Consider the following 25,000-nt stretch of genomic DNA (forward strand, 5'->3'; position numbering starts at 1 on the left):
GTGCAGCGAAGCCTTTTTTTTGTTTTTACAAAGGTGTCCTCCGTTAATTCAATTCAATTCAAACAATTTTCTTAATCCCTCAAGGGATTAACTTTTTGAGCTAGTTTTGCAACCGTTTACCCCAGAGTCTTATAACTTGGTATGTGACACTTTGTAACTGTTAGCATGCCGGCAGGCTAAAAAAATAGCATGCTAGCAGGCTATCAATAGTATGCTAACTTTTTCATCTAATTTTACACTTTTATCTCTACTTGCCTTAGAGCAGGGGTGGGCAATTGATTTTTACCGGGGGCCGCATGAGCAACCCGAGCATTGCTGGAGGGCCACACCGACAATATTTCAATTCAATTTTGCTCAAATTATTTTTGATATACCGTAAGATAAATAATAATAATAATAATAATTTCATTTAACCTAATTTAACTTTATACAAAAGCAGATTGCTTTTGATGGTTTTATTTTTAACACTGTCTTACACAACACTTCCTGATGTATAATACAATGCAAAAATGTCAATTTCTGTCACTTTATCCTGCATCCTCTTTTAAAGTCCAACATTTTTCCCCGTCAAATTTGGACAACCATCTGTTGTCACACCCGCCAGCTTGTCCCATTTCAGTCCTAACATGTCCAGACACGCATTTACCTATGTGAACAAGTCATTACCTGTGGTTGTCTCTTTAATTGAATGCATGGCTGCCAGCTCCTCCGTGATTTGAAAGTCTGCAGTTATCCCACGTAAGAAGATGAGCAGCTGGGCGGTGTCACGTACATCGCAGCTCTCATTCAAAGCTAGCGAAAAACAGTCAGAGTCGGCTGTTCTGTTCTTCAGCTGAAGCTCCAAGTTTCCAGCGATGGTCTTAACCCGCCTCGTTACAGTGCGTCGGGAGAGTGACACGTTCTCAAATGCGCCCCTCTTCTCCGGGCATTTCAGCGCAACAGAGTCCAAAAAGCACTCCTTAATAAACTCTCCGTCAGAAAACGTCTTACTTTTTCTGGCGATTTTGTGAGAAATGACGAATTTGTCCTGACAGCTGCATCTTTGGGGGTGTGAAATGTTGGTTTCCGGCCATGCCGCTTACGTGGAGTGATTTCTCCAGATTCTCTGAACCTTTTGATGATATTATGGACCGTAGATGTTGAAATCCCTAAATTTCTTGCAATTGCACTTTGAGAAACGTTGTTCTTAAACTGTTTGACTATTTGCTCACGCAGTTGTGGACAAAGGCGTGTACCTCGCCCCATCCTTTCTTGTGAAAGACTGAGCATTTTTTTTGGGAAGCTGTTTTTATACCCAATCATGGCACCCACCTGTTCCCAATTAGCCTGCACACCTGTGGGATGTTCCAAATAAGTGTTTGATGAGCATTCCTAAACTTTATCAGTATTTATTGCCACCTTTCCCGACTTCTTTGTCACGTGTTGCTGGCATCAAATTCTAAAGTTAATGATTATTTGGCAAATTTTTTTTTTTTTTTATCAGTTTGAACATCAAATATCAATCAATCAATCAATCTTTATTTATATAGCCCTAAATCACAAGTGTCTCAAAGGGCTGCACAAGCCACAACGACATCCTCGGTACAAAGCCCACATACGGGCAAGGAAAAACTCACCCCAGTGGGACGTCGATGTGAATGACTATGAGAAACCTTGGAGAGGACCGCATATGTGGGTAACCCCCCCCCTCTAGGGGAGACCGAAAGCAATGGATGTCGAGTGGGTCTGACATAATATTGTGAGAGTCCAGTCCATAGTGGATCCAACATAATAGTAAGAGTCCAGTCCATAGTGGGGCCAGCAGGACACCATCCCGAGCGGAGACGGGTCAGCAGCGCAGAGATGTTCCCTGCCGATGCACAGGCAAGCGGTCCACCCCGGGTCCCGACTCTGGACAGCCAGCACTTCATCCATGGCCACCGGACCTGTGCCCCCCCCCCCTCAAGGAAAAGGGGAGCAGAGGAGAAAATAAAAGAAACGGCAGATCAACTGGTCTAACAGGGGGGCTATTTAAAGGCTAGAGTATACAAATGAGTTTTAAGATGGGACTTAAATGCTTCTACTGAGGTAGCATCTCTAATTGTTACCGGGAGGGCATTCCATAGTACTGGAGCCCGAATAGAAAACGCTCTATAGCCCGCAGACTTTTTTTGGGCTCTGGGAATCACTAATAAGCCGGAGAATATGTTGTCTTTGTAGCATATTCAACTGAATATGGGTTGAAAATAATTGGCAAATCATTATATTCCGTTTATATTTACATCTAACACAATTTCCCAACTCATATGGAAACGGGGTTTGTATTTACACATTAAAACGTCACTTCTGTTTAATACGGGACCTATAAAAGCAGTAAAAGAAAAGCTTTCACGCTCGTTTGTGGTGAAAGGAAACGAGGCTGCTGTTTCCACGATGCAGTTATTTCTGCATCTAGGTCAAAATCGACAACAATAAACAGTTTTCCCGAGTCTCTGCTGTGTTGCTGCTGGGCCTGTGAGCTCCACTATCTTAAAAAACACTCATGTGATGATATTATTTCTAGTATCTGACTAAGCCTATGAATGTTTGGTCTGTCCCCCCCAGATTGTTCGCAGTCGGAGGCCGCGACGGCAGCTCGTGCCTGAGGTCCATGGAGTGCTTCGACCCTCACACCAACAAGTGGAGCATGTGCGCCCCCATGACCAAGAGGCGAGGAGGGGTGGGCGTGGCCACGTACAACAACTTCCTGTATGCCGTGGGAGGACACGACGCCCCCGCCTCCAACCACTGTTCCCGACTCTCGGATTGCGTGGAGAGGTGGGAGAAATGATTTTCCTCTGGGGAGCGTAGAAAAAAGAAATGTGGGATCTGCTCCAAAGGCCTGTGGGTGTGGACGCTGTGGACTTTTCTCACCAGGACAAAAGATGATGACTACTACTTTCCATCAGTTGTTTCATTAACAGGGGAGTAGTGCCATCTGGTGGCCACAATAGACATGAACATAAAGCCTGGAGTACTGTAGTTGTAGTCTGCCCAGCTCCCTTTTAACATTACACATTTATTTAAAATAAATTATCTTATTAAAAAAAAGTTATACAATTGTAGTAGTATTTAAATAAGGATTCTAAGATTTGTAAACATATTTTTAGTGTATCTTTACAATGATTATTAAATTCATTGATCTAACAATATTTTTTTAGGTTGCAAAAATACAGCTTATCATTTCCTTTAGATGAAAAGTGTTTTTTAAAATTTTGAATTATTACCATTATTATTATGGGCCTGCTGCAATGCAAGCAGCCCATATTATTATTGCTCAAACTTCAGTTTATTATTATTATCAGCCCTTTGAGACACTTGTGATTTAGGGCTATATAAATAAACATTGATTGATTGATTGATTGATATTATTATTAGGGCCCGCAATGGCCCATTGCAAAAGGACTCCCACAGGGAGTCCTTTTGCAATGGGACATAAGGACCTATTGTTATTGTAACGTTTTATTATTCTTTATTCTTTCTTTATTCTACCGCCGCCTCTTTGAACACTAATTTGACCCACTTAGCATGCTTCAAAACTCACCAAATTTGACCCACACATCAGGACCTGCGAAAATTGCCTTTTGATAAAAAAACCAAACCCCAAAAATAAAAATTGCGCTCTAGCGCCCCCTAGGAAAAAAAAAAACTAGAGTGCCTGTAACTCCCACTAGGAAGGTTGGAAAAACATGAAACAAAATCCTCTATGTAGGTCTGACTTAGACCTAGTTCTCATAATAGTACATCCTCGGGCTAAAATCAACAGGAAGTTGGCAATTCCCCCTTCAAGACAAAAAAGTACTAAAAACAGTCACTTTTGCCTCTTTGAGCTGCAATTTGACCCCCTTAACATGCTTCAAAACTCACAAAACTGAACACACACATCAGGACTGGCAAAAACTGTGATCTATTAAAAAAACCTAACCCCGAATTCAAAAATTGCGCTCTACAGCAATTTTTTAATAAAACGGAGAAAAAACTGCTCCTCGGAAGAAAAAAAATTACAAAACTGCCTGTAACTCCCACTGGGAAGGTCGGAGAGACATGAAACAAAAACCTCTCCGTAGGTCTCACTTAGACCTACATTTCATTAATTGACAACCCCCAGCAAAAATCAACAGGAAGTTTGCTATTCCCCCTTCAAAACAATTTTTTAGTAAAAACCGGTCACCTTCCTTCAAAAACTATCTCCTCTGAGGGCGCTTGTCGTTTCGGCTTCAAACTTACACAGGAGAGAGATTAAACCCTTGTGTATAAATTAACAGAACAGTTTTTTAATACCTGCTCCAGTTTTGATTTTATGACCCTTCAAAGACCCGCTGCGCTGATGCTGCTGCACTGCTGTTTTTTTAAGATGGCTGTTTAAAAGCAGGAAGCACCAACGTGCCCACACAATGCAGACAAGGTAGGTACACTAGACAAAAGTCTTGGGACACTTCAGACTAAAAGTAGACAAAAGTATTGGGACACTTAGGACTAGCACCTGCCAAATACGCGGGCCCGTCCAACGCTGCTTGCAGCTTTAATTATTATTATTATTATTATTATTATAGTTCCGCACGTTTGAGCTAACTTTACATTTTTTTCTCCAGTTACACTGCAAAAAGTCAGTGTTCAAAAACAAGAAAAAAATACAAAATTACAAAAATTAGGGTTATTTTAATTGAACTAAACAAAATTATCTGCCAATAGAACAAGAAAATTCGGCTTGTCAAGACTTTCCAAAACAAGTAAAATGAGCTAACCTCAATGAACCCAAAAATACCTTAAAATAAAGTATATTCTCACTAATAACAAGTGCACTTTTCTTGGTAGAAAAAAAAAAGAGACCTTTTTGCTCAATATGTTGAAAAATATTCTTAAATTAAGTAAATGCTAGTGCCATTATCTTGACATAATGATATGCATACATCATGATTTTTTTTTTTTCATGCTTGAAGTAAGAAATTATTACTTTAAAAAAGTAGTTTTATACTTGTGAGTGTTGATGACACAGCTTTGCAACAGTTGATATTCTAGTTTCAAGCATGTTTTACTCAATATAGGTCATCAAATCTCAGCAACAAGCTGTAATATCTTACTGAGATCATTTAGGACCAAAACCCTTAAAACAAGTAAAACACTCCAACATAAAATCTGCTTGGTGAGAAGAATTATCTCATCAGACAGAAAATAAGCAAATATCACCCTTATTTGAGATATTTAATCTTACTTAGATTTCAGTTTATATATAACCTGGTATGTGACACATGCTAACTGATAGCATGCTAACATTAGCATGATAGCTTTTTGCACAACATTTGCAACCGTTTACTCCAGAGTCATATAACTTGGTACGTGGCACTTGTAAACTGTTAGCATGCAAATGTAAGCATGCTAACAATAAAGTGCTAACTTTTTTTTTTTAGCTAATTGTACTATTTTCTTCTCTAATTCACCAGCCATACACCTTAGAGTCATATGACTCGGTATGTGACTCAAACTATTATCATGCTCACATTAGCTTGAAAGATTTTTTAAACACTGAGACAAATACTTTTGATTTTAATGCTATACTTGTTTTTTTTTTAGTGTATCTTCACAATGGTTATTGAATTAATTTATCTAAATATATATTTTTTAGGTTGCAAAAATACTGCTTATAATTTCCTTTTGATGAAAAGTGCTTTTTAAAATGTTGAATTATTATCGTTATTACGATTATTATTATTATGGGCCTGCTGCAATGCAAGCAGCCCATATTAATATTGCTCATACTCCACAATTTATTATTATTATAGTTCCGCACGTTTTAGCTAACTTAACATTTTTTTTTCTCCAATTACACAGCTTACAGTCATACAACCTGGTATGTGACACATGCTAACTGATAGCATGCTAGCATGCTAACATTAGCGTGATAAATTTTTGCGCTAAATTTGCAACCGTTTACCCCAGAGTCATATAACTTGGTATGTGACATTTGTAAACCGTAAGCATGTTAACATTAAAATGCTAACTTTTTTAGCTAATTGTACTCTTTTTTTTTTTTTTTTAGGGTCATATAACTCGGTATGAGACACAAACTAACTATTATCATGCTCACGTTAGCTTGCAAGCATGCTAACATTAGCATGATAAGTTTTTGCACTAAATTTGCAACCGTTTACTCCAGAGTCATATAACTTGGTACGTGACACTTGTAAACTGTTAGCATGCAAACGTAAGCATGCTAACATTAAAGTGATAACTTTTTAAGCTAATTGTACTCTTTCCCCCCGCCCTCTATTATTCACCAGCCATACACCTTAGAGTCAAATAACTCAGTATGCAACACAAACTAACTATTATCATGCTACCGTTACATTGCAAGCATTAGCATGCTCACTTTTTGCGCTTGGTTTGCAACAGTTGAACCCAGAGTTATATAGTTTGGTATGTTAGCATGCAAACAATAGAATGCTAGCAAGCTAACTTAAGAATGCTAACTTTACCGTATTAATTTTACACTTTATTTTCTATTCTATTATAACTTGGTATATGAAACTTGCTAGCTGTTATCATGCTAATGTTAGCACACATGCTAAATGTTGGCAATTTTATGTAAGCATGCTAACATTTTGGGCTAGCTCTGTAGCTCATTTTGTACAGTTACACCTAAAACTCACAGATTCAGACACTGGGCACCATCTTAAAAGCACGGCGGCTTCCGGCGACCCCCGGCCAGAGGTCCAGGGCACAGATAGCAGGCCCATCAAAATTTCCCTGTAGTATATCTTTACAATGGTTATTGAATAATTTACCTAAATATATTTTTTTTAGGTTGCAAAAATACAGCTTATAATTTCCTTTTGATGAAATTGCTTTTTTGAAATGTTGAATTATTATCATTATTATTATTATTATAGTTACATTGTATGAGTTCATTTCAAAAAAGTATGCAGTTTTGCATGCATTTTTTTATTAAAATTTCTTATATGACAACTTTATATTCTGAAAATCCATTAATCTAATCATAATCAATAAAAGCTGTCTCCTCAGATTTGGGAAATTAATTAAAATCTGAGGTTTTCAAATTAATTAAGGAACTTTAACCAATTTTTTTATTTTATTTAGGAAATGTGACCTGAAAGTTGCATTATGGCTGTTTTGCAATCATGATACTTTACAATGGTTATTGAATAATTTACCTAAATATATATTTTTTTAGAATGCAAAAATACAGCTTTTTGATATTTTGAATTATTATTATTATTATAGTTACATCGTATGAGTTAATTTGAACAGAGTATGCAGTTTTGCATGCACTTTTTAATTACCATTTCTTATATGACAACTTTATATTCTGAAAATCCATTAATCTAATCATAATCAATGAAAGCTGTCTCCTCAGATTTGGGAAATTAATTAAAATCTGATGTTTTCAAACTAATTAGGGAACTTTAACCAATTATTTATTTTTTTTAGGAAATGTGACCTGAAATTTGCATTATGGCTGTTTTGCAATCATAATATTGTAGTGTATCTTTACAATGGTTATTGAATAATTTACCTAAATATCATTTTTTTAGGTTGCAAAAATACATCTTATAATTTCCTTTTGATGAAATTGCTTTTTTGAAATGTTGAATTATTATCATTATTATTGTTATAGTTACATTGTATGAGTTAATTTTAACAAAGTATGCAGTTTTGCATGCATTTTTTAACTAACATTTCTTATATGACAACTTTATATCCGGGAATTTTATTAGTATTATAGTTACATTATATGAGTTAATTTGAACAAAGTATGCAGTTTTGCATGCATTTTTTTATTAACATTTCTTATATGACAACTTTATATTCGGGACATCTATTATTATTATTATTGTTACATTGTACGAGTTAATTTGAACGAAGTATGCAGTTTTGAATGCATTTTTAATTAACATTTCTTATGTGACAACTTTATATTCTGGAAATCCATTAATCTAATCATAATCAATAAAATCTGCCTCCTCAGATTTGGGAAATTAATACAAATCTGAGGTTTTCAAACCAAATATTTTTATTTTTGTTTAGGAAATGTGACCTGAAAGTTGCATTATGGCTGTTTTGCAATCATAATACTGTAGTGTATCTGTACAATGTTTATTGAATAATATACCTAAAAATCTTTTTTTTAGGTTGCAAAAATACAGTTTATAATTTCCTTTTGATGAAATTGTTGAATTATTATCAATAATATTATTATAGTTACATTGTATGAGTTAATTTTTAACAAAGTATGCAGTTTTGCATGCATTTTTTTAATTAACATTTCTTATATGACAACTTTATATTCGGAAATTTTATTAGTATTATTATAGTTACATTATATGAGTTAATTTGAACAAAGTATGCAGATTTGCATGCATTTTTAAACTAACATTTCTTATATGACAACTTTATATTCTGGAATTTTATTATTGTTATTATAGTTACATTGTATGAGTTGATTTTAACAAAGTATGCAGTTTTGCATACATTTTTTAATTAACATTTCTTATATGACAACTTTATATCCGGGAATTTTATTATTGTTATTATCGTTACATTGTATGAGTTTATTTTAACAAAGTATGCAGTGTTGCATGCATTTTTTAATTAACATTTCTTATATGACAACTTTATATTCGGCAAATCTATTATTATTATTATACTTACATTATATGAGTTAATTTGAACAAAGTATGCAGTTTTGCATGCATTTTTTAATTAACATTTCTTAGATGACAACTTTATATTTGGGAATTGTATTACCGGTAGTATTATTATAGTTACATTATATGAGTTAATTTGAACAAAGTATGCAGTTTTGCATGCATTTTTAAATTAACATTTCTTATATGACAACTTTATATTCGGGAATTTTATTATTGTTATTATAGTTACATTGTATGAGTTAATTTGAACAAAGTATGCAGTTTTGCATGCATTCTTAAATTAACATTTCTTATATGACAACTTTATATTCGGGAAATCTATTATTGTTATTATTATGATGATGATTATTATTATTATTGTTACATTGTATGAGTTAATTTGAACAAAGTATGCAGTTTTGCATTCATTTTTAAATTAACATTTCTTATATGACAACTTTATATTCGGGAATTTTATTATTGTTATTATAGTTACATTGTATGAGTTAATTTGAACAAAGTATGCAGTTTTGCATGCATTCTTAAATTAACATTTCTTATATGACAACTTTATATTCGGGAAATCTATTATTGTTATTATTATGATGATTATTATTATTATTATTGTTACATTGTATGAGTTAATTTGAACAAAGTATGCAGTTTTGCATACATTTTTTAATTAACATTTCTTATATGACAACTTTATATTCGGGAATTTTATTATTGTTATTATAGTTACATTGTATGAGTTAATTTGAACAAAGTATGCAGTTTTGCATGCATTCTTAAATTAACATTTCTTATATGACAACTTTATATTCGGGAAATCTATTATTGTTATTATTATGATGATTATTATTATTATTATTGTTACATTGTATGAGTTAATTTGAACAAAGTATGCAGTTTTGCATACATTTTTTAATTAACATTTCTTATATGACAACTTTATATTCGGGAAATCCATTAATCTAATCATAATCAATAAAAAGCTGCCTCCTCAGATTTGGGAAATTAATTAAAATATGATGTTTTCAAACTAATTAAGGAACTTTAACCAATTAATTATTAATTTTTTTAGGAATTGTGACCTGAAAGTTGCATTATGGCGGTTTTGCAATCATAATATTGTAGTGTATCTTTACAATGGTTATTGAATAATTTACCTAAATATAATTTTTTTAGGTTGCAAAAATACAGCTTATAATTTCCTTTTGATGAAATATATTTTTTGAAATGTTGAATTATTATCATTATTATTGTTATCGTTGCATTGTCTGAGTTAATTTTAACAAAGTATGCAGTTTTGCATGCATTTTTTAATTAACATTTATATTTGGGAATTTTATTACCGGTAGTATTATTATAGTTACATTATATGAGTTAATTTGAACAAAGTATGCAGTTTTGCATGCATTTTTTAATTAACATTTCTTAGATGACAACTTCATATTCGGGAATTGTATTATTATTATTGTATTTACATTGTACGAGTTAATTTGAACAAAGTATGCAGTTTTGCATGCATTTTTAAACTAACATGTCTTATATGACAACTTTATATTTTGTAAATCCATTAATCTAATCATAGCTTCCTCAGATTTGGGAAATATATTAAAATCTGAGGTTTTCAAACTAATTAAGGAACTTTAACCAATGAAAAAAAAAAGTTAGGTTGCATTATGGCTGTTTTGCAAGCATAATACTGTAGTTTTAGTATAAATCAGGGGCCAGTTGCGAGTGTATTCGACTTTTAATTGTCATTTGCAATTTGAAATCTTGTTAAAACGTTGCTTTGACACTCAATACGACTGCAACGTATCGCACGGACAGACCTGAAACCCCAGAAAGCGATCAAATATCATCATAATGCTAATTTCAGCCATCGACACGGCGGTCATCAACATTAATCAGGCTCTCCGCAGAGCCATGAAACGCCAGCTGCTCCACCAAGACTTTCAGCAGAATGTGCTCAAAGTAAACTCCCGTTAGTGAGCACCGAGGCATCTGTGATTCAAGTAGGCAAAGAGGAGTATTGTTAAGTTTCTGGTTTTTTTTTTTTTTCCAACGGAGGCAGATGGAGGAGTCAGGACTGAGGCTGTTGTCAGAAAACATCTTAACAGACTTTGGCTGTCATTTCAGGTATGACCCTAAGACGGACACCTGGACCACGGTGTCCTCCCTCAGCATCCCTCGAGACGCTGTGGGTATTTGCCTGCTGGGAGACAGGTTGTACGCTGTGGGCGGATATGACGGACAATCCTATCTGAACACTGTGGAGTCTTACGACGCGCAGAACAACGACTGGACGGAGGTACTCGTGTTGAAGGCTACACACTAGAGATGCGCGGATAGGCAATTATTTCATCCGCAACCGCGTCAGAAAGTCGTCAACCATCCGCCATCCACCCGATGTAACGTTTGATCAGAACTGCACCCGCCCACTATCCGCCCGTTGTTATATATCTAATATTAATTTAAAAAATTTAAAAAAAGGGTGAAAACTACGCGAATTGCACCTTGTGCAGACAAGATTTTTCGATCGGACACGGAGGAATTAGCGATGTAAAAGACCACGTTGGGACAAAAAAACACAAGTCTAATGCCGTTGCTAGCGATACAAGTGGAAAACTTTCAACGTTTTTCGTCGCCCAAACAGATTCTTTGGATGTGATAAATGCCGAAGTTTTATTTACGGAGGCAATAATTGAGCATGGACTTCCAATCGCACTGGCTGATCACATGGGACAGTTAATAATGTAATGCAACCTTTAAAAATCATTACGCGGTGATCGCGATCCCAAAAATAAACTTTTCTTGCATGATAATGTCCAGAAAAATTCGCTTTATATTACTATAGAGTCCTTTTAACGAATGAGTTTGATGGTTTATCACAAACCTTAAATGAAAGAAGTCCTTTGTTCTCCTGCACCATGCATGCGCAATCCTGTCGGCTGTATTTCACAGCACGACATACTGTAAAAAGTGTTTATACTATTTATACTTTCAATTAACAAATTGAAGTCTTGTGAAAGGTTGACAGGATAACTGGCATTAACTGTCAAAATAATTTCAAACTATTGAAGTTAGCTTACAGAATAAACATGTCAATCAACCCATATGATTTTTGCTGTAATATTTTTGTTTTGAAAAGTCACTGTGACTGATAGAAAAGTGATGGTTTTAGCAACATTTTAACCTGTCTGAATGCTAATAGTCATTTTGCGTCGGGGGGCGAAGCCCTGAACCCTCCACCAGGACTTTGTCCTGGACCTACCGGGGCCTGCGGCCCTTGGACCCTGGCTACTAGGTTTTTCTGATTTAAAAGTTGGCAGGTATGGTGAGGTTATAAAGCTTTTGCCTGTTAAAGAAAGGAGACTGATCCAATGCACAGACATTCGCGTGCCACGCTGTCACGACCCAGACGCACACCAGTGCGCAATCATATGGGAGCCGCGCTGAGCGCACCTCCAAGCGCATCTCGCTGCCGGCGACAGCCAGATATGGGCCCACGCTCCAGCGCCATCCATTTTCAGGGCTAGTTGATTCGGCAGGTGGGTTGTTACACACTCCTTAGCGGGTTCCAACTTCCATGGCCACCGTCCTGCTCTCTATATCAACCAGGGTGAGCCCCACCCCTTTCATGAGCGCACTACGCGCGGAGTGACCCTTGTTACGCGCCCCCGGCAACAGGGGTGGCAAGCAGGTAAGCTGCGCGGGCGGAGCGCGCGGAGTGACCCATGTTACGAGCCCCCGGCCACGGGGGTGGCGGGCAGGTAAGCTGCTTACCTGCTGCGCGTGACGCCGGCCGCGGCGAAAGCGGACGAGGCGGGGTGTCGGTGCGGTGGGCGCGGTAGTGACCCTGGACGTGCGTCGGGCCCTTCTCGCGGATCGCCTCAGCTACGGCTCCCGGTGGGGCCCTCTCGGGGGAAGGGGCCTCGGTCCCGGACCCCGGCGAGGCGTCCCTTCTCCGCTCCGTAAAAGTGTCCATCTCTTTTCTTTTTTTTTCTTCTGTTGTGGCATATGCAGCAGGTGCCTGCTCGTTTTTCGTATGTGGGTAACAACATTTAACTATGTATATATATTTCCGAATTGGTTTAACTGCCACCCGCAAAAAAAATAAAAAATAAAAAAATTAATCCGCCGACCCGACCCGCGAGCGGATAAAATCTTAGTTTTTTTAATTTCATCCGCCCGATCCGCGGATAATCCGCGGACTCCGCGGTTGTGTCCGCAAACCGCGCATCTCTACTACACACCCATGCAGTTGGCAGATTTTAAGATGTGTAGTGAATAGGGATGTAACGGGATCAAAATCTCAACGAACGTTATTACAAAACCCAAAAACCAGTGAAGTTGGCATGTTTAAATAAAAACAGAATACAATGATTTGCTAATCCTTTTCAACTTATATTCAATTGAATAGACTGCAAAGACATGATACTTAACGTTCCAACTGAGAATCTTTTTTTGTTGCAAATATTAAATAACTTCGAATTTAATGGCAGCAACACATTGCAAAGAAGTTGGCACAGGGGCATTTTTACCACTGTGTTACATGGCCTTTCCTTTTAACAACACTCAGTAAACGTTTGGGAACTGAGGAGACACATTTTTGAAGCTTTTCAGGTGGAATTCTTTCCCATTCTTGCTTGATGTACAGCTTAAGTTGTTCAACAGTCTCTGTTGTGGTATTTTAGGCTCCATATTGCGCCACACATTTTCAATGGGAGACAGGTTTGGACTACCCGTACTCTTTTACTTTGAAGCCACACTGTTTTAACACGTGGCTTGGTATTGTCTTGCTGAAATAAGCAGGGGCGTCCATTACGTTGCTTGGATGGCAACACATGTTGCTCCAAAACCTGTATGTACCTTTCAGCATTAATGGTGCCTTCACAGATGTGTAAGTTACCCATGTCTTGGGCACTAATACACCCCCATACCATCACAAATGCTGGCTTTTGAACTTTGCGCCTATAACAATCCGGATGGTTCTTTTCCTCTTTGTTCCGGAGGACATGACGTCCACGGTTTCCAAAAACAATTTGAAATGTGGACTCGTCAGAACACGGAACCCTTCTACACTTTGCATCTGTCCATCTTAGATGAGCGACGCCGGCGGCGTTTCTGGGTGTTGTTGATAAATGGTTTTCGCTTTGGATAACAGAGTTTTAACTTGCACTTACAGATGTAGCGACCAACTGTAGTTACTGACAGTGGTTTTCTGAAGTATTCCTGAGCCCATGTGGTGATATCCTTTACACAATGATGTCGCTTTTTGATACGGTACCGCCTGAGGGATCGAAGGTCCGTAATATCATCGCTTTCATGCAGTGATTTCTCCAGATTCTCTGAGCCTTTTGATGATGCTACGGACCGTAGATGGTGAAATCCTTAAATTCCTTGCAATAGCCGGTTGAGAAATGTTGTTCTGAAACTGTTCGACAATTTGCTCACGCATTTGTTGACAAAGTGGTGACCCTCGCCCCATCCTTGTTTGTGAATGACTGAGCGTTTCATGGAAGCTGCTTTTATACCCAATCATGGCACCCACCTGTTCCCAATTAGCCTGTTCACCTGTGGGATGTTCCAAATAAGTGTTTGATGAGCATTCCTCAACTCTCTCAGTCTCTATTGAAACATGTTGCAAGGCATCAAATTCCAAATAAGCTAATATTTGCAAAAAATAACAACGTTTTCCAGTTCGAACGTTAAGTATCTTGTCTTTGCAGTCTATTCAATTGAATATAAGTTGAAAAGGATTTGCAAATCATTGTATTCTGTTTTTATTTACCATTTACACAACGTGCCAACTTCACTAGTTTTGGTGTATGTACCTTCTCGGGTCTAAGTTTGCTGTCAAAGTGTACCAACTTCTCAGTTTAAGTGCTACACGTCATTTTACTATCAAGAGGAGGGGCATGATTTCTAATCTAGAATAAACTGTCACAAGTTCCGAAGCGAGAAAGCGGCTCACCGGCTCAGTAAGTCAATACAGCAGCATAAGGAAGTTGCCTCTCTCTCATCAATGCGTTGCTAAATGTAGGTCCTTCAAGTTAGCGCTTATAATAACAATATCGCTCATACTTGGTTAACATTCAGGTCACGGAATGTAAATGAGTATTGTTGGCACTTTTTGTATGGTTATTTATTGGGTTTTATGGTCGGACTAGACTAGTCAAGGCTCCGGTGGCGTCATTGTAAGCAGACTCTTATTTACGAGTTAGATTACATACAAAAAAGACGTGTTCATATTGTGAAAAATAGGCACAATTCCGCTTTAATAACATTTGTCCTCACTCAGCCAAGTAAAGTAGTCAGGAGGTGCAATACATAACATTCATATATATGTATATGTATAATAGACTGTATTTATATTATTCACATGTGAATAATGCTGTATAATAGACTGTATTATATTATTCACATGTGAATAATGCTGTATAATAGACTGTATTTATATTATTTACATGTGAATAATGCTGTATAATAGACTGTATTATATTATTCACATGTGAATAATGCTGTATAATAGACTGTATTTATATTATTCACATGTGAATAATGCTGTATAATAGACTGTATTTATATTATTTACATGTGAATAATGCTGTATAATAGACAGTATCATATTATTCACATGTGAATAATGCTGTATAATAGACTGTTTTTATATTATTCACATGTGAATAATGCTGTATAATAGACTGTATTTATATTATTTACATGTGAATAATGCTGTATAATAGACTGTATTTATATTATTCACATGTGAATAATGCTGTATAATACACTGTATTTATATAATTCACATGTGAATAATGCTGTATAATAGACTGTATTTATATTATTTACATGTGAATAATGCTGTATAATAGACTGTATTTATATTATTCACATGTGAATAATGCTGTATAATAGACTATTTATATTATTCACATGTGAATAATGCTGTATAATAGACTGTATTTATATTATTCACATGTGAATAATGCTGTATAATAGACTGTGTGTGTGTACCTAGCCTACAGGGTGTTGTGATGCGTCTAGTGCAGTAGTTAGAGGGAAGGTTGCATGTCTACTTCCCATCTGCTTGCTAACCTCTCGCTTACAGACACTGCCGCTGGCTAGCCGTTGTGGTGAACGGAGAAGCAGCTTTGTGCGTCAGTCTTCTCCTGCCAGTACACAGCCTCTCCTTCACCAAGACTCCTGCCAGGCCTCCACGTGGCCACACACGGTAACTTGAGCCCTGCGGCTCAAGGCAAACGTGGCAGGGGATCTCGGAGCTGCAGTGGTCCCCAGAGGCGGGATGCCAGGCCCACATTGTGGACACGCCCTGGCATCACCCAACCACTGCCCCGCTGCCTTGTGGGTTAGTCTGGGAAGACAAAAGGCTAGGGGAGCACACCCTGAGAGAAAAGCAAGTGACGTTGGAGACTGCCCGTTTCCCTCGTCAAAAAAAGACCTCAACGGCGGAGTGGGCGGATGATGGACATAGAGAACCTCCACAACGGTCACAAAGGCGGAAGAAGGCTGCAGCAAAGATGGGCCCCCAATTGTCTTGGTCTCCATGCCATTGGACCCTGGCCTTCTCTTTGCCAAGGACAGTGTGGTGACTGCCTGTGCGCCAGTTTCCCCACTTTAAAAGATTCCCCGCACAGGCGTTCTCCTGAAGGACCCATCATTACCCAACCCCCCTATAAGTCCTTTGGCGACCAGGAAATGGTGACGGGAGCAGGACAGTGAAGTCTGGGAGCTTCTAGCCACGCACTGGCACATAGGCGGTGGGTGCCTGATTCAGTCGCCTTGCTCTCGGACCGAGGCAGAGAGAGCATTTCGGCAGCAGCACACACGTCTGAGCAGCCCTATTTAGGATCCACTCTGCTCACCCTAAACGGGAAGGGGCTAGAAAAGGTGCCCTAAAAATAGCCTGCCTCCTATAACCTGACTGGAATACCGCGTCCAGTGGGTTCACCTCATAGCGGTCGAAAAACAAAAACAAAAACAATGAACTTTGGAGCTTGGAATGTGAGAACACTTATGGACAGTGCCTCAAGCAATCGTCCAGAAAGAAGATCGGCAATCGTTGCCAGGGAGTTGAAAAGATGCAAGATCGACATTGCTGCCCTGTCTGAAACCCGTTTGGCTGAGGAGGGGCAACTAAAGGAGGAGAAAGGGGGATACACTTTCTTCTGGAAGGGAAAAACAGCTGATGAACCCAGAATCCACGGAGTGGGATTTGCCATCAGAAACCGGCTCATCTCCCAACTCTCCGAATCTCCAATAGGCATCAATGAGCGACTCATGACCCTACGCATGAGGCTCTCAAACAATCAGATGGCAACGGCTGTGAGTGCCTATGCACCAACTTTGGACTCACATGATGAAGACAAGGAGACCTTCTATGCAACCTTAGACCAGGTTCTATCGGATATCCCGAAAGAAGATAAGATTCTTCTACTCGGGGACTTCAATGCCAGGGTTGGCAAGGATCACAAGCTCTGGAAAGGCACTCTAGGTAAAGAAGGTGTTGGGAATGTCAACTCCAACGGAGTCCTCCTTCTGTCAACGTGTGCTGAACATGGTCTTCTGATGACAAACACCCTTTTCCGCCAGAGAAACCGGTTTAAAACGTCCTGGATGCATCCCAGATCAAAGCGCTGGCATCTCATAGACTATGTCATTGTCAGGGCCAGAGATCGTAAGGATGTTAACATCACCAGGGCCATGTTTTGTGCAGACGACTGCTGGACAGACCACCGCCTCATCCGCTCCAAAATGAACATCGAGCTGCGGCAGAAGAGGAGGACACAAAGGAGACTGTTCCGCCCTAAATTTAACATTGATAGCCTTGGAGACACAGATAGGGTGCAACATCTACAAAACACCCTGTCTGTGAGACTCCCGGAAGAATATCCTGAGGATGTGGAGGAACACTGGAAGGCTCTTAAGACCACGCTACTTGAAACCAGCAAGGATACCATTGGCTACAGGACTAGGAAACACCAGGACTGGTTCGATGAAAACGACATCGAAATACAACAGCTGATTGATGCCAAAAGGAAAGCTTTTTGTTCTTGGCAGAGTGACATCAACTGCAGGGACAAAAGGCAGGCCCACGCCAAGGCAAAGGCACTTGTCCAGAGCAGAGTGAGAGAGCTGAAAAACAAATGGTGGATGGAGAAGTCTCTGGAAATCCAGAAGCTTGCTGACTCTGGGGATACCAGGGGTTTCTTCAATGCTACCAAGGCTGTTTATGGGCCCAGCTATCGAGGCCTAAACCCCCTCCGCTCTAAAGATGGACAAACCCTGCTCAAGGACGATGTAGGTATCAGTTCCAGATGGCGTGAACACTTTCAAGAGCTCCTGAATCGGAACTCCACAGTGGAGATGGAAACCATCAACCAGATTCCTCAGCGACCCATAATGGAGCATTTGGGTGATCCTCCCACCGAAAATGAGGTCCAGGATGCCATCAGAAAACTGGGTAACAACAAGGCTTCTGGACCAGATGGGATACCAGCAGAAATATTAAAGCAAGGCGGACCAAAACTCCTTTGCCACATCCATAGCCTCATTGGTAAAATCTGGGATAAGGAGGAAATCCCAGCCGAACTCAGGGACGCCCTGATTGTCACCATCTTCAAGAAGGGAGATAAGGCGGACTGTGGCAACTACAGAGGCATCTCTCTCCTGTCCACAACAGGAAAAATACTGGCCCGTATTTTGGCAAACCGGTTATTGCCGCTGTCAGAAGAGATCCTCCCAGAGTCCCAGTGTGGCTTTCGTCCAGCTAGGGGAACATCGGACATGATTTTTGCAGTTCGTCAACTGCAAGAGAAATGTCGGGAACAACACCTGCCACTATACATGGCTTTCATTGACCTTACAAAGGCCTTTGATTCTGTGAACAGAACTGCCCTCTGGGGTGCCCTCTCCAAGATCGGATGCCCAGACAAGTATTTGAAGGTCTTGCGTCTGTTGCATGACGACATGACCGCAGTGGTAGTTGGAAATGGCGGCTCTGAAACGGCTCCCTTCAAAGTTGACACTGGTGTCAAGCAGGGCTGCATCATCGCACCAACCCTGTTTGCTATCTACATCTCAGCCATACTTCACCTCACCAGTCAAAACCTGCCTGAGGGAGTCCAGTTCATATACCGGACAGACGGTGGGCTCTTCAACCTGAGGAGGTTAAGGGCAAAAAGCAAGGTGCTTATAGCCTCCATTACAGAGCTTCAGTACGCAGATGACAATGCTCTAGTTGCTCATTCTGAGTTGGACCTCCAGAACATCATGGATGCTTTTGCCAGAGCGTACCGACTCCTGGGACTTGACATCAACATAAAGAAGACTCAGATCCTGTACCAACCGGCCCCTGACACACCCTCCCAACCCCCCACAATTTATGTGGACAACAACATCTTGGAAAACGTGGAGTATTTCGCTTATCTTGGCAGTCTTCTTTCAAAGAGAGCTGTCATCGATGCCGAGATCCACCACCGCATTGGTTGTGCCAGCGCAGCTTTTGCTAAGTTCAAGAAAATAGTTTTTGAGAATCGGGTCATCCAGACCAACATCAAGCTTCTTGTATATCAAGCTGTAGTTCTGCCCACTCTGCTCTATGGGGCTGATAGTTGGACCACCTACAGCAGACACCTGAAGGCTCTGGAGCAGTACCACCAGCGATGTTTCCGCAAGATCCTCAGGATCAGCTGGGAAGATAGGCGTACCAACATTAGTGTTCTGAAGGAAGCTAACATGCCCAGTATCACTACAACTGTCAGTCGGCACCAGCTGCGATGGACAGGCCATGTAATTCGCATGCCAGACAGTCGCCTTCCAAAACAGATGTTGTACGGACAACTGACGGAAGGACAACGCACCCAAGGGGGGCAGAAGAAGCGGTATAAAGATAACCTCAAAATCCATCTGAGGAAATGCTGCTTCAACCTCAACACCTGGGAGGAGACTGCCCACCAGAGGGTTTTGTGGAGCAGGATGGTCCATGAAGGCACAGCACGGTTAGAAAAGGACCTCCACCGTGCCGCGGAAACCAAGAGGCAACAAAGAAAGGAGAGATCCACTACCAAAACAGCTCCTCAGACCACCACCACAACCACCACTACTACCACGACAATCACACACATATGCCCCCACTGCAATAGAGTCTGTGGATCACGGATTGGCCTCCACAGCCACCTGAGGACCCACAGATGACTAGACTCACCAACAGGAGGACTATCATACTCGCGTCGAGTGATCGCCAATGATGAATGATAATAGACTGTATTCATATTATTCACATGTGAATAATGCTGTATAATAGACTGTATTTATATTATTCACATGTGAATAATGCTGTATAATAGACTGTATTCATATTATTCACATGTGAATAATGCTGTATAATAGACTGTATTTATATTATTCACATGTGAATAATGCTGTATAATAGACTGTATTCATATTATTCACATGTGAATAATGCTGTATAATAGACTGTATTTATATTATTCACATGTGAATAATGCTGTATAATAGACTATTTATATTATTCACATGTGAATAATGCTGTATAATAGACTGTATTTATATTATTCACATGTGAATAATGCTGTATAATAGACTGTATTTATATAATTCACATGTGAATAATGCTGTATAATAGACTGTATTTATATTATTCACATGTGAATAATGCTGTATAATAGACTGTATTTATATTATTCACATGTGAATAATGCTGTATAATAGACTGTATTCATATTATTCACATGTGAATAATGCTGTATAATAGACTGTATTTATATTATTCACATGTGAATAATGCTGTATAATAGACTATTTATATTATTCACATGTGAATAATGCTGTATAATAGACTGTATTTATATTATTCACATGTGAATAATGCTGTATAATACACTGTATTTATATAATTCACATGTGAATAATGCTGTATAATAGACTGTATTTATCATATTCACATGTGAATAATGCTGTATAATAGACTGTATTTATATTATTCACATGTGAATAATGCTGTATAATAGACTATTTATATTATTCACATGTGAATAATGCTGTATAATAGACTGTATTTATATTATTCACATGTGAATAATGCTGTATAATAGACTGTATTTATATTATTCACATGTGAATAATGCTGTATAATAGACTGTATTCATATTATTCACATGTGAATAATGCTGTATAATAGACTGTATTTATATTATTCACATGTGAATAATGCTGTATAATAGACTATTTATATTATTCACATGTGAATAATGCTGTATAATAGACTGTATTTATATTATTCACATGTGAATAATGCTGTATAATAGACTGTATTTATATTATTCACATGTGAATAATGCTGTATAATAGACTGTATTTATATTATTCACATGTAAAAAATACCCAAGTGTTTATTGTCTATTGTGAGCAAACTGTGGTGCTGAATTTCCCCTTGGGATCAAAAAAGTACTTTCTATTCTATTCTATTCTATTTATTTTCATTTTTGAGCAATTACGACAACAGAATACAAGAATGAGAAGCGCGGTGTGAAGGTAAATAACGGATACCAGCTATAATAAGCCGGTGTGTTGGTTAAACCTCACTCCCGGACGGCTTAACACCTGTGCTGAACTGATAGCACATGGCATTTATTGTAGCTCGCGAGCTAGCGCTGCTCAACTCAGCTCTCAATTGGCGGGCAAAGCTGAAATGTGCATGATGACGACTGTTAAACCCTACTTTGAAATTAGGGTTGTCCCTCGAGATGTCCGATAATATCGACCTGCCGATATTATCGGCCGATAAATGCGTTAAAATGTAATGTCGGAAATTATCGGTATAGTTTTTTTGTGTTTTTTTTTTAAATTTTTTAATTAAATCAACATAAAAAACACAATATACACTTACAATTAGTGCACCAACCCAAAAAACCTCCCTCCCCCATTTACACTCATTCACACAAAAGGGTTGTTTCTTTCTGTTATTAATATTCTGGTTCCTACATTATATATCAATATATATCAATACAGTCTGCAAGGGATACAGTCCGTAAGCACACATGATTGTGCGTGCTGCTGGTCCACTAATAGTACTAACCTTTAACAGTTCATTTTACTAATTTTCATTAATTACTAGTTTCTATATAACTGTTTTTATATTGTTTTCTTTTCTTTTTTATTCAAGAAAATGTTTTTAATTTATTTATCTTATTTTATTAATTTTTTTAAAAAGTACCTTATCTTCACCATACCTGGTTGTCCAAATTAGGCATAATAATGTGTTAATTCCACGACTGCATATATCGGTTGATATCAGTATCGGTTGATATCGGTATCGGTAATTAAAGAGTTGGACAATATCGGAATATCGGATATCGGCAAAAAGCCATTATCGGACATCGCTAGTTGTCCCGATACCAATATTTTGGTACCGGTACCGAAATGTATTTCGATACTTTTCGATACTATTCTAATTAAGGGGGCCACAAAAAATTGCATTATTGGCTTTATTTGAACAAAAAATCTTAGGGTACATTAAACATATGTTTATTATTGCAATTTAGTCCTTAAATAAAATAGTGAACACACTAGACAACTTGTCTTTTAGTAGTAAGTAAACAAACAAAAACTCCTAATTAGTCTGCTGACGTATGCAGTAACATATTGTGTCATTTATCTACCTATTATTTTGTCGACATTATGAAGGACAAACTGTAAAAAATTATTATTCCTCTACTTGTTCATTTACTGTTAATATCTGCATACTTTCTCTTTTAACATGTTCTATCTACACTTCTGTTAAAATGTAATAATCACTTATTCTTCTGTTGTTTGATACTTAACATTAGTTTTGGATGATACCACACATTTAGGTATCGATCCGATACCAAGTAGTTACAGGATCATACATTGGTCATAATCAGAGTCCTCATGTGTCCAGGGACGTATTTCCTGAGTTTATAAAGATAATATGATTTTTTTTTTTAAAAGGAAAAACATTTTTGTGACGATGAAAAATATTGATGTAATCATAGTAGTATCGACTAGACTTGGTATCATTACAGTGGATGTCAGGTGTTGACTCATTCATGGTATTTTCTTACATTCAGGCACGCTATTTTTTGTTAGCGCTGACGCCGGTGAGCTATTGTATCCTCTTAGGGATGATACTTGTAAGAAACGTACTTTATTTGTCGCCATGGAGGCGAGGATTAGTGATTTAGAAGTAGCTAAAACACGTTAGCCGCTAGCGAGCTAGCCGTGTTTTATAGCACCTCTTCCTGAGGGCGTTTCAGTGTTATAACTTCACCTTTATCGTCAGTTTGTAGGCCAAAATGCGTCCGTTCTCCCTCTTCTGTCTACACACCGTGTCTGCTTGTAAGTACTCAGTGATTGTGCGCTGCCGAACATTGCTCATCTGCTCGTAAAACCAGCAATATCATTACGTGACGACGAGTATAGTCCCGTTTTTTATTCATTCGTACCGCGATACTATACTAGTACCGGTATACCGTACAACCCTATTTGAAATAAACTGCTACTTTACAGAAAATGCAAAGGGCTTCTTTCAAAAATGTCACTCCAACACGACATTTATCGTTTTGCTTAATTCTCGCCGCATATCAAGCACACATACAATGGGGCAAAAAAGTATTTACTCAGCCACCAATTGTGCAAGTTCTCCCACTTAAAATGATGACAGAGGTCTGTAATTTTCATCATAGATACACTTCAACTGTGAGAGACAGAATGTGAAAAAAAAATCCAGGAATTCACATTGTAGGATTTTTAAAGAATTTATTTGTAAATTATGGTGGAAAATAAGTATTTGGTCAATAACAAAAATTCTACTCAATACTTTGTAATATAACCTTTGTTGGCAATAACAGAGGTCAAACGATTACTATAGGTCTTTACCAGGTTTGCACACACAGTAGCTGGTATTTTGGCCCATTCCTCCATGCAGATCTTCTCGAGAGCAGTGATGTTTTGGGGCTGTCGCCGGGCAACACGGACTTTCAACTCCCTCCACAGATTTTCTATGGGGTTGAGGTCTGGAGACTGGCTAGGCCACTCCAGGACTTTCAAATGCTTCTTACGGAGCCACTCCTTCGTTGCCCGGGCGGTGTGTTTGGGATCATTGTCATGCTGGAAGACCCAGCCACCTTTCATCTTCAAAGCTCTCTCTGATGGAAGGAGGTTTTGGCTCAAAATCTCACGATACATGGCCCCGTTCATTCTTTCCTTAACACGGATCAGTCGGCCTGTCCCCTTAGCAGAAAAACAGCCCCAAAACATGATGTTTCCACCCCCATGCTTCACAGTAGGTATGGTGTTCTTGGGATGCAACTCAGTATTCTTCTTCCTCCAAACACGACGAGTTGAGTTTGTACCAAAAAGTTCTATTTTGGTTTCATCTGACCACATGACATTCTCCCAATCTTTGCTGTATCATCCATGTGCTCTCTGGCAAACTTCAGACGGGCCTGGACATGCACTGGCTTAAGCAGGGGGACACGTCTGGCACCGCAGGATTTGATTCCCTGTCGGCGTAGTGTGTTACTGATGGTAACCTTTGTTACTTTGGTCCCAGCTCTCTGCAGGTCATTCACCAGGTCCCCCTGTGTGGTTCTGGGATTCTTGCTCACCGTTCTCATGATCATTTTGACCCCACGGGATGAGATCTTGCGTGGAGCCCCAGATCGAGGGAGATTATCAGTGGTCTTGTATGTCTTCCATTTTCTGATAATTGCTCCCACAGTTGATTTTTTCACACCAAGCTGCTTGCCTATTGTAGATTCACTCTTCACAGTCTGGTGCAGGTCTACAATTATTTTCCTGGTGTCCTTCGACAGCTCTTTGGTCTTGGCCATAGTGGAGTTTGGAGTCTGACTGTTTGAGGCTGTGGACAGGTGTCTTTTATACAGATAACGAGTTCAAACAGGTGCCATTAATACAGGTAACGAGTGGAGGACAGAAGAGCTTCTTAAAGAAGAAGTTACAGGTCTGTGAGAGCCAGAGATCTTCCTTGTTTGAAGTGACCAAATACTTATTTTCCACCATAATTTACAAATAAATTATTTAAAATTCCTACAATGTGAATTCCTGGATTTTTTTTTCACATTCTGTCTCTCACAGTTGAAGTGTACCTATGATGAAAATTACAGACCTCTGTCATCATTTTAAGTGGGAGAACTTGCACAATCGTGGCTGACTAAAGGCAAAATAATCTGTCCGTGCCAGAATCAAACCCTCCATTTACTTCCGATATTCATTGTAAGCTTACCTTGTACCTCGCCGCACAA

At 38.7% G+C, this 25,000-nt stretch overlaps 1 protein-coding gene across 5 annotated transcripts in view; it reads left to right on the top strand.

Annotated features, from left to right (window-relative positions):
• Positions 1 to 25,000, top strand: part of klhl4 (kelch-like family member 4) — a 219,765-nt gene that overhangs the window by 193,785 nt on the left and 980 nt on the right. For 3 of the 5 annotated variants that reach the window (XM_061930204.1, XM_061930203.1, XM_072912422.1), the window contains exons 9-10: positions 2,584 to 2,796; positions 10,809 to 10,980. In XM_061930204.1, the coding sequence (XP_061786188.1) occupies positions 2,584 to 2,796; positions 10,809 to 10,980 (385 nt within the window). Of the gene's footprint in view, positions 1 to 2,583; positions 2,797 to 10,743; positions 10,981 to 25,000 lie in introns of those variants that run through there. The other 2 variants (XM_061930206.1, XM_061930205.1) reach the window with 2 other exon arrangements.

This window comes from Nerophis lumbriciformis, linkage group LG36 (genome assembly GCF_033978685.3).
Source record: "Nerophis lumbriciformis linkage group LG36, RoL_Nlum_v2.1, whole genome shotgun sequence".
Lineage (NCBI taxonomy): Eukaryota > Metazoa > Chordata > Actinopteri > Syngnathiformes > Syngnathidae > Nerophis > Nerophis lumbriciformis.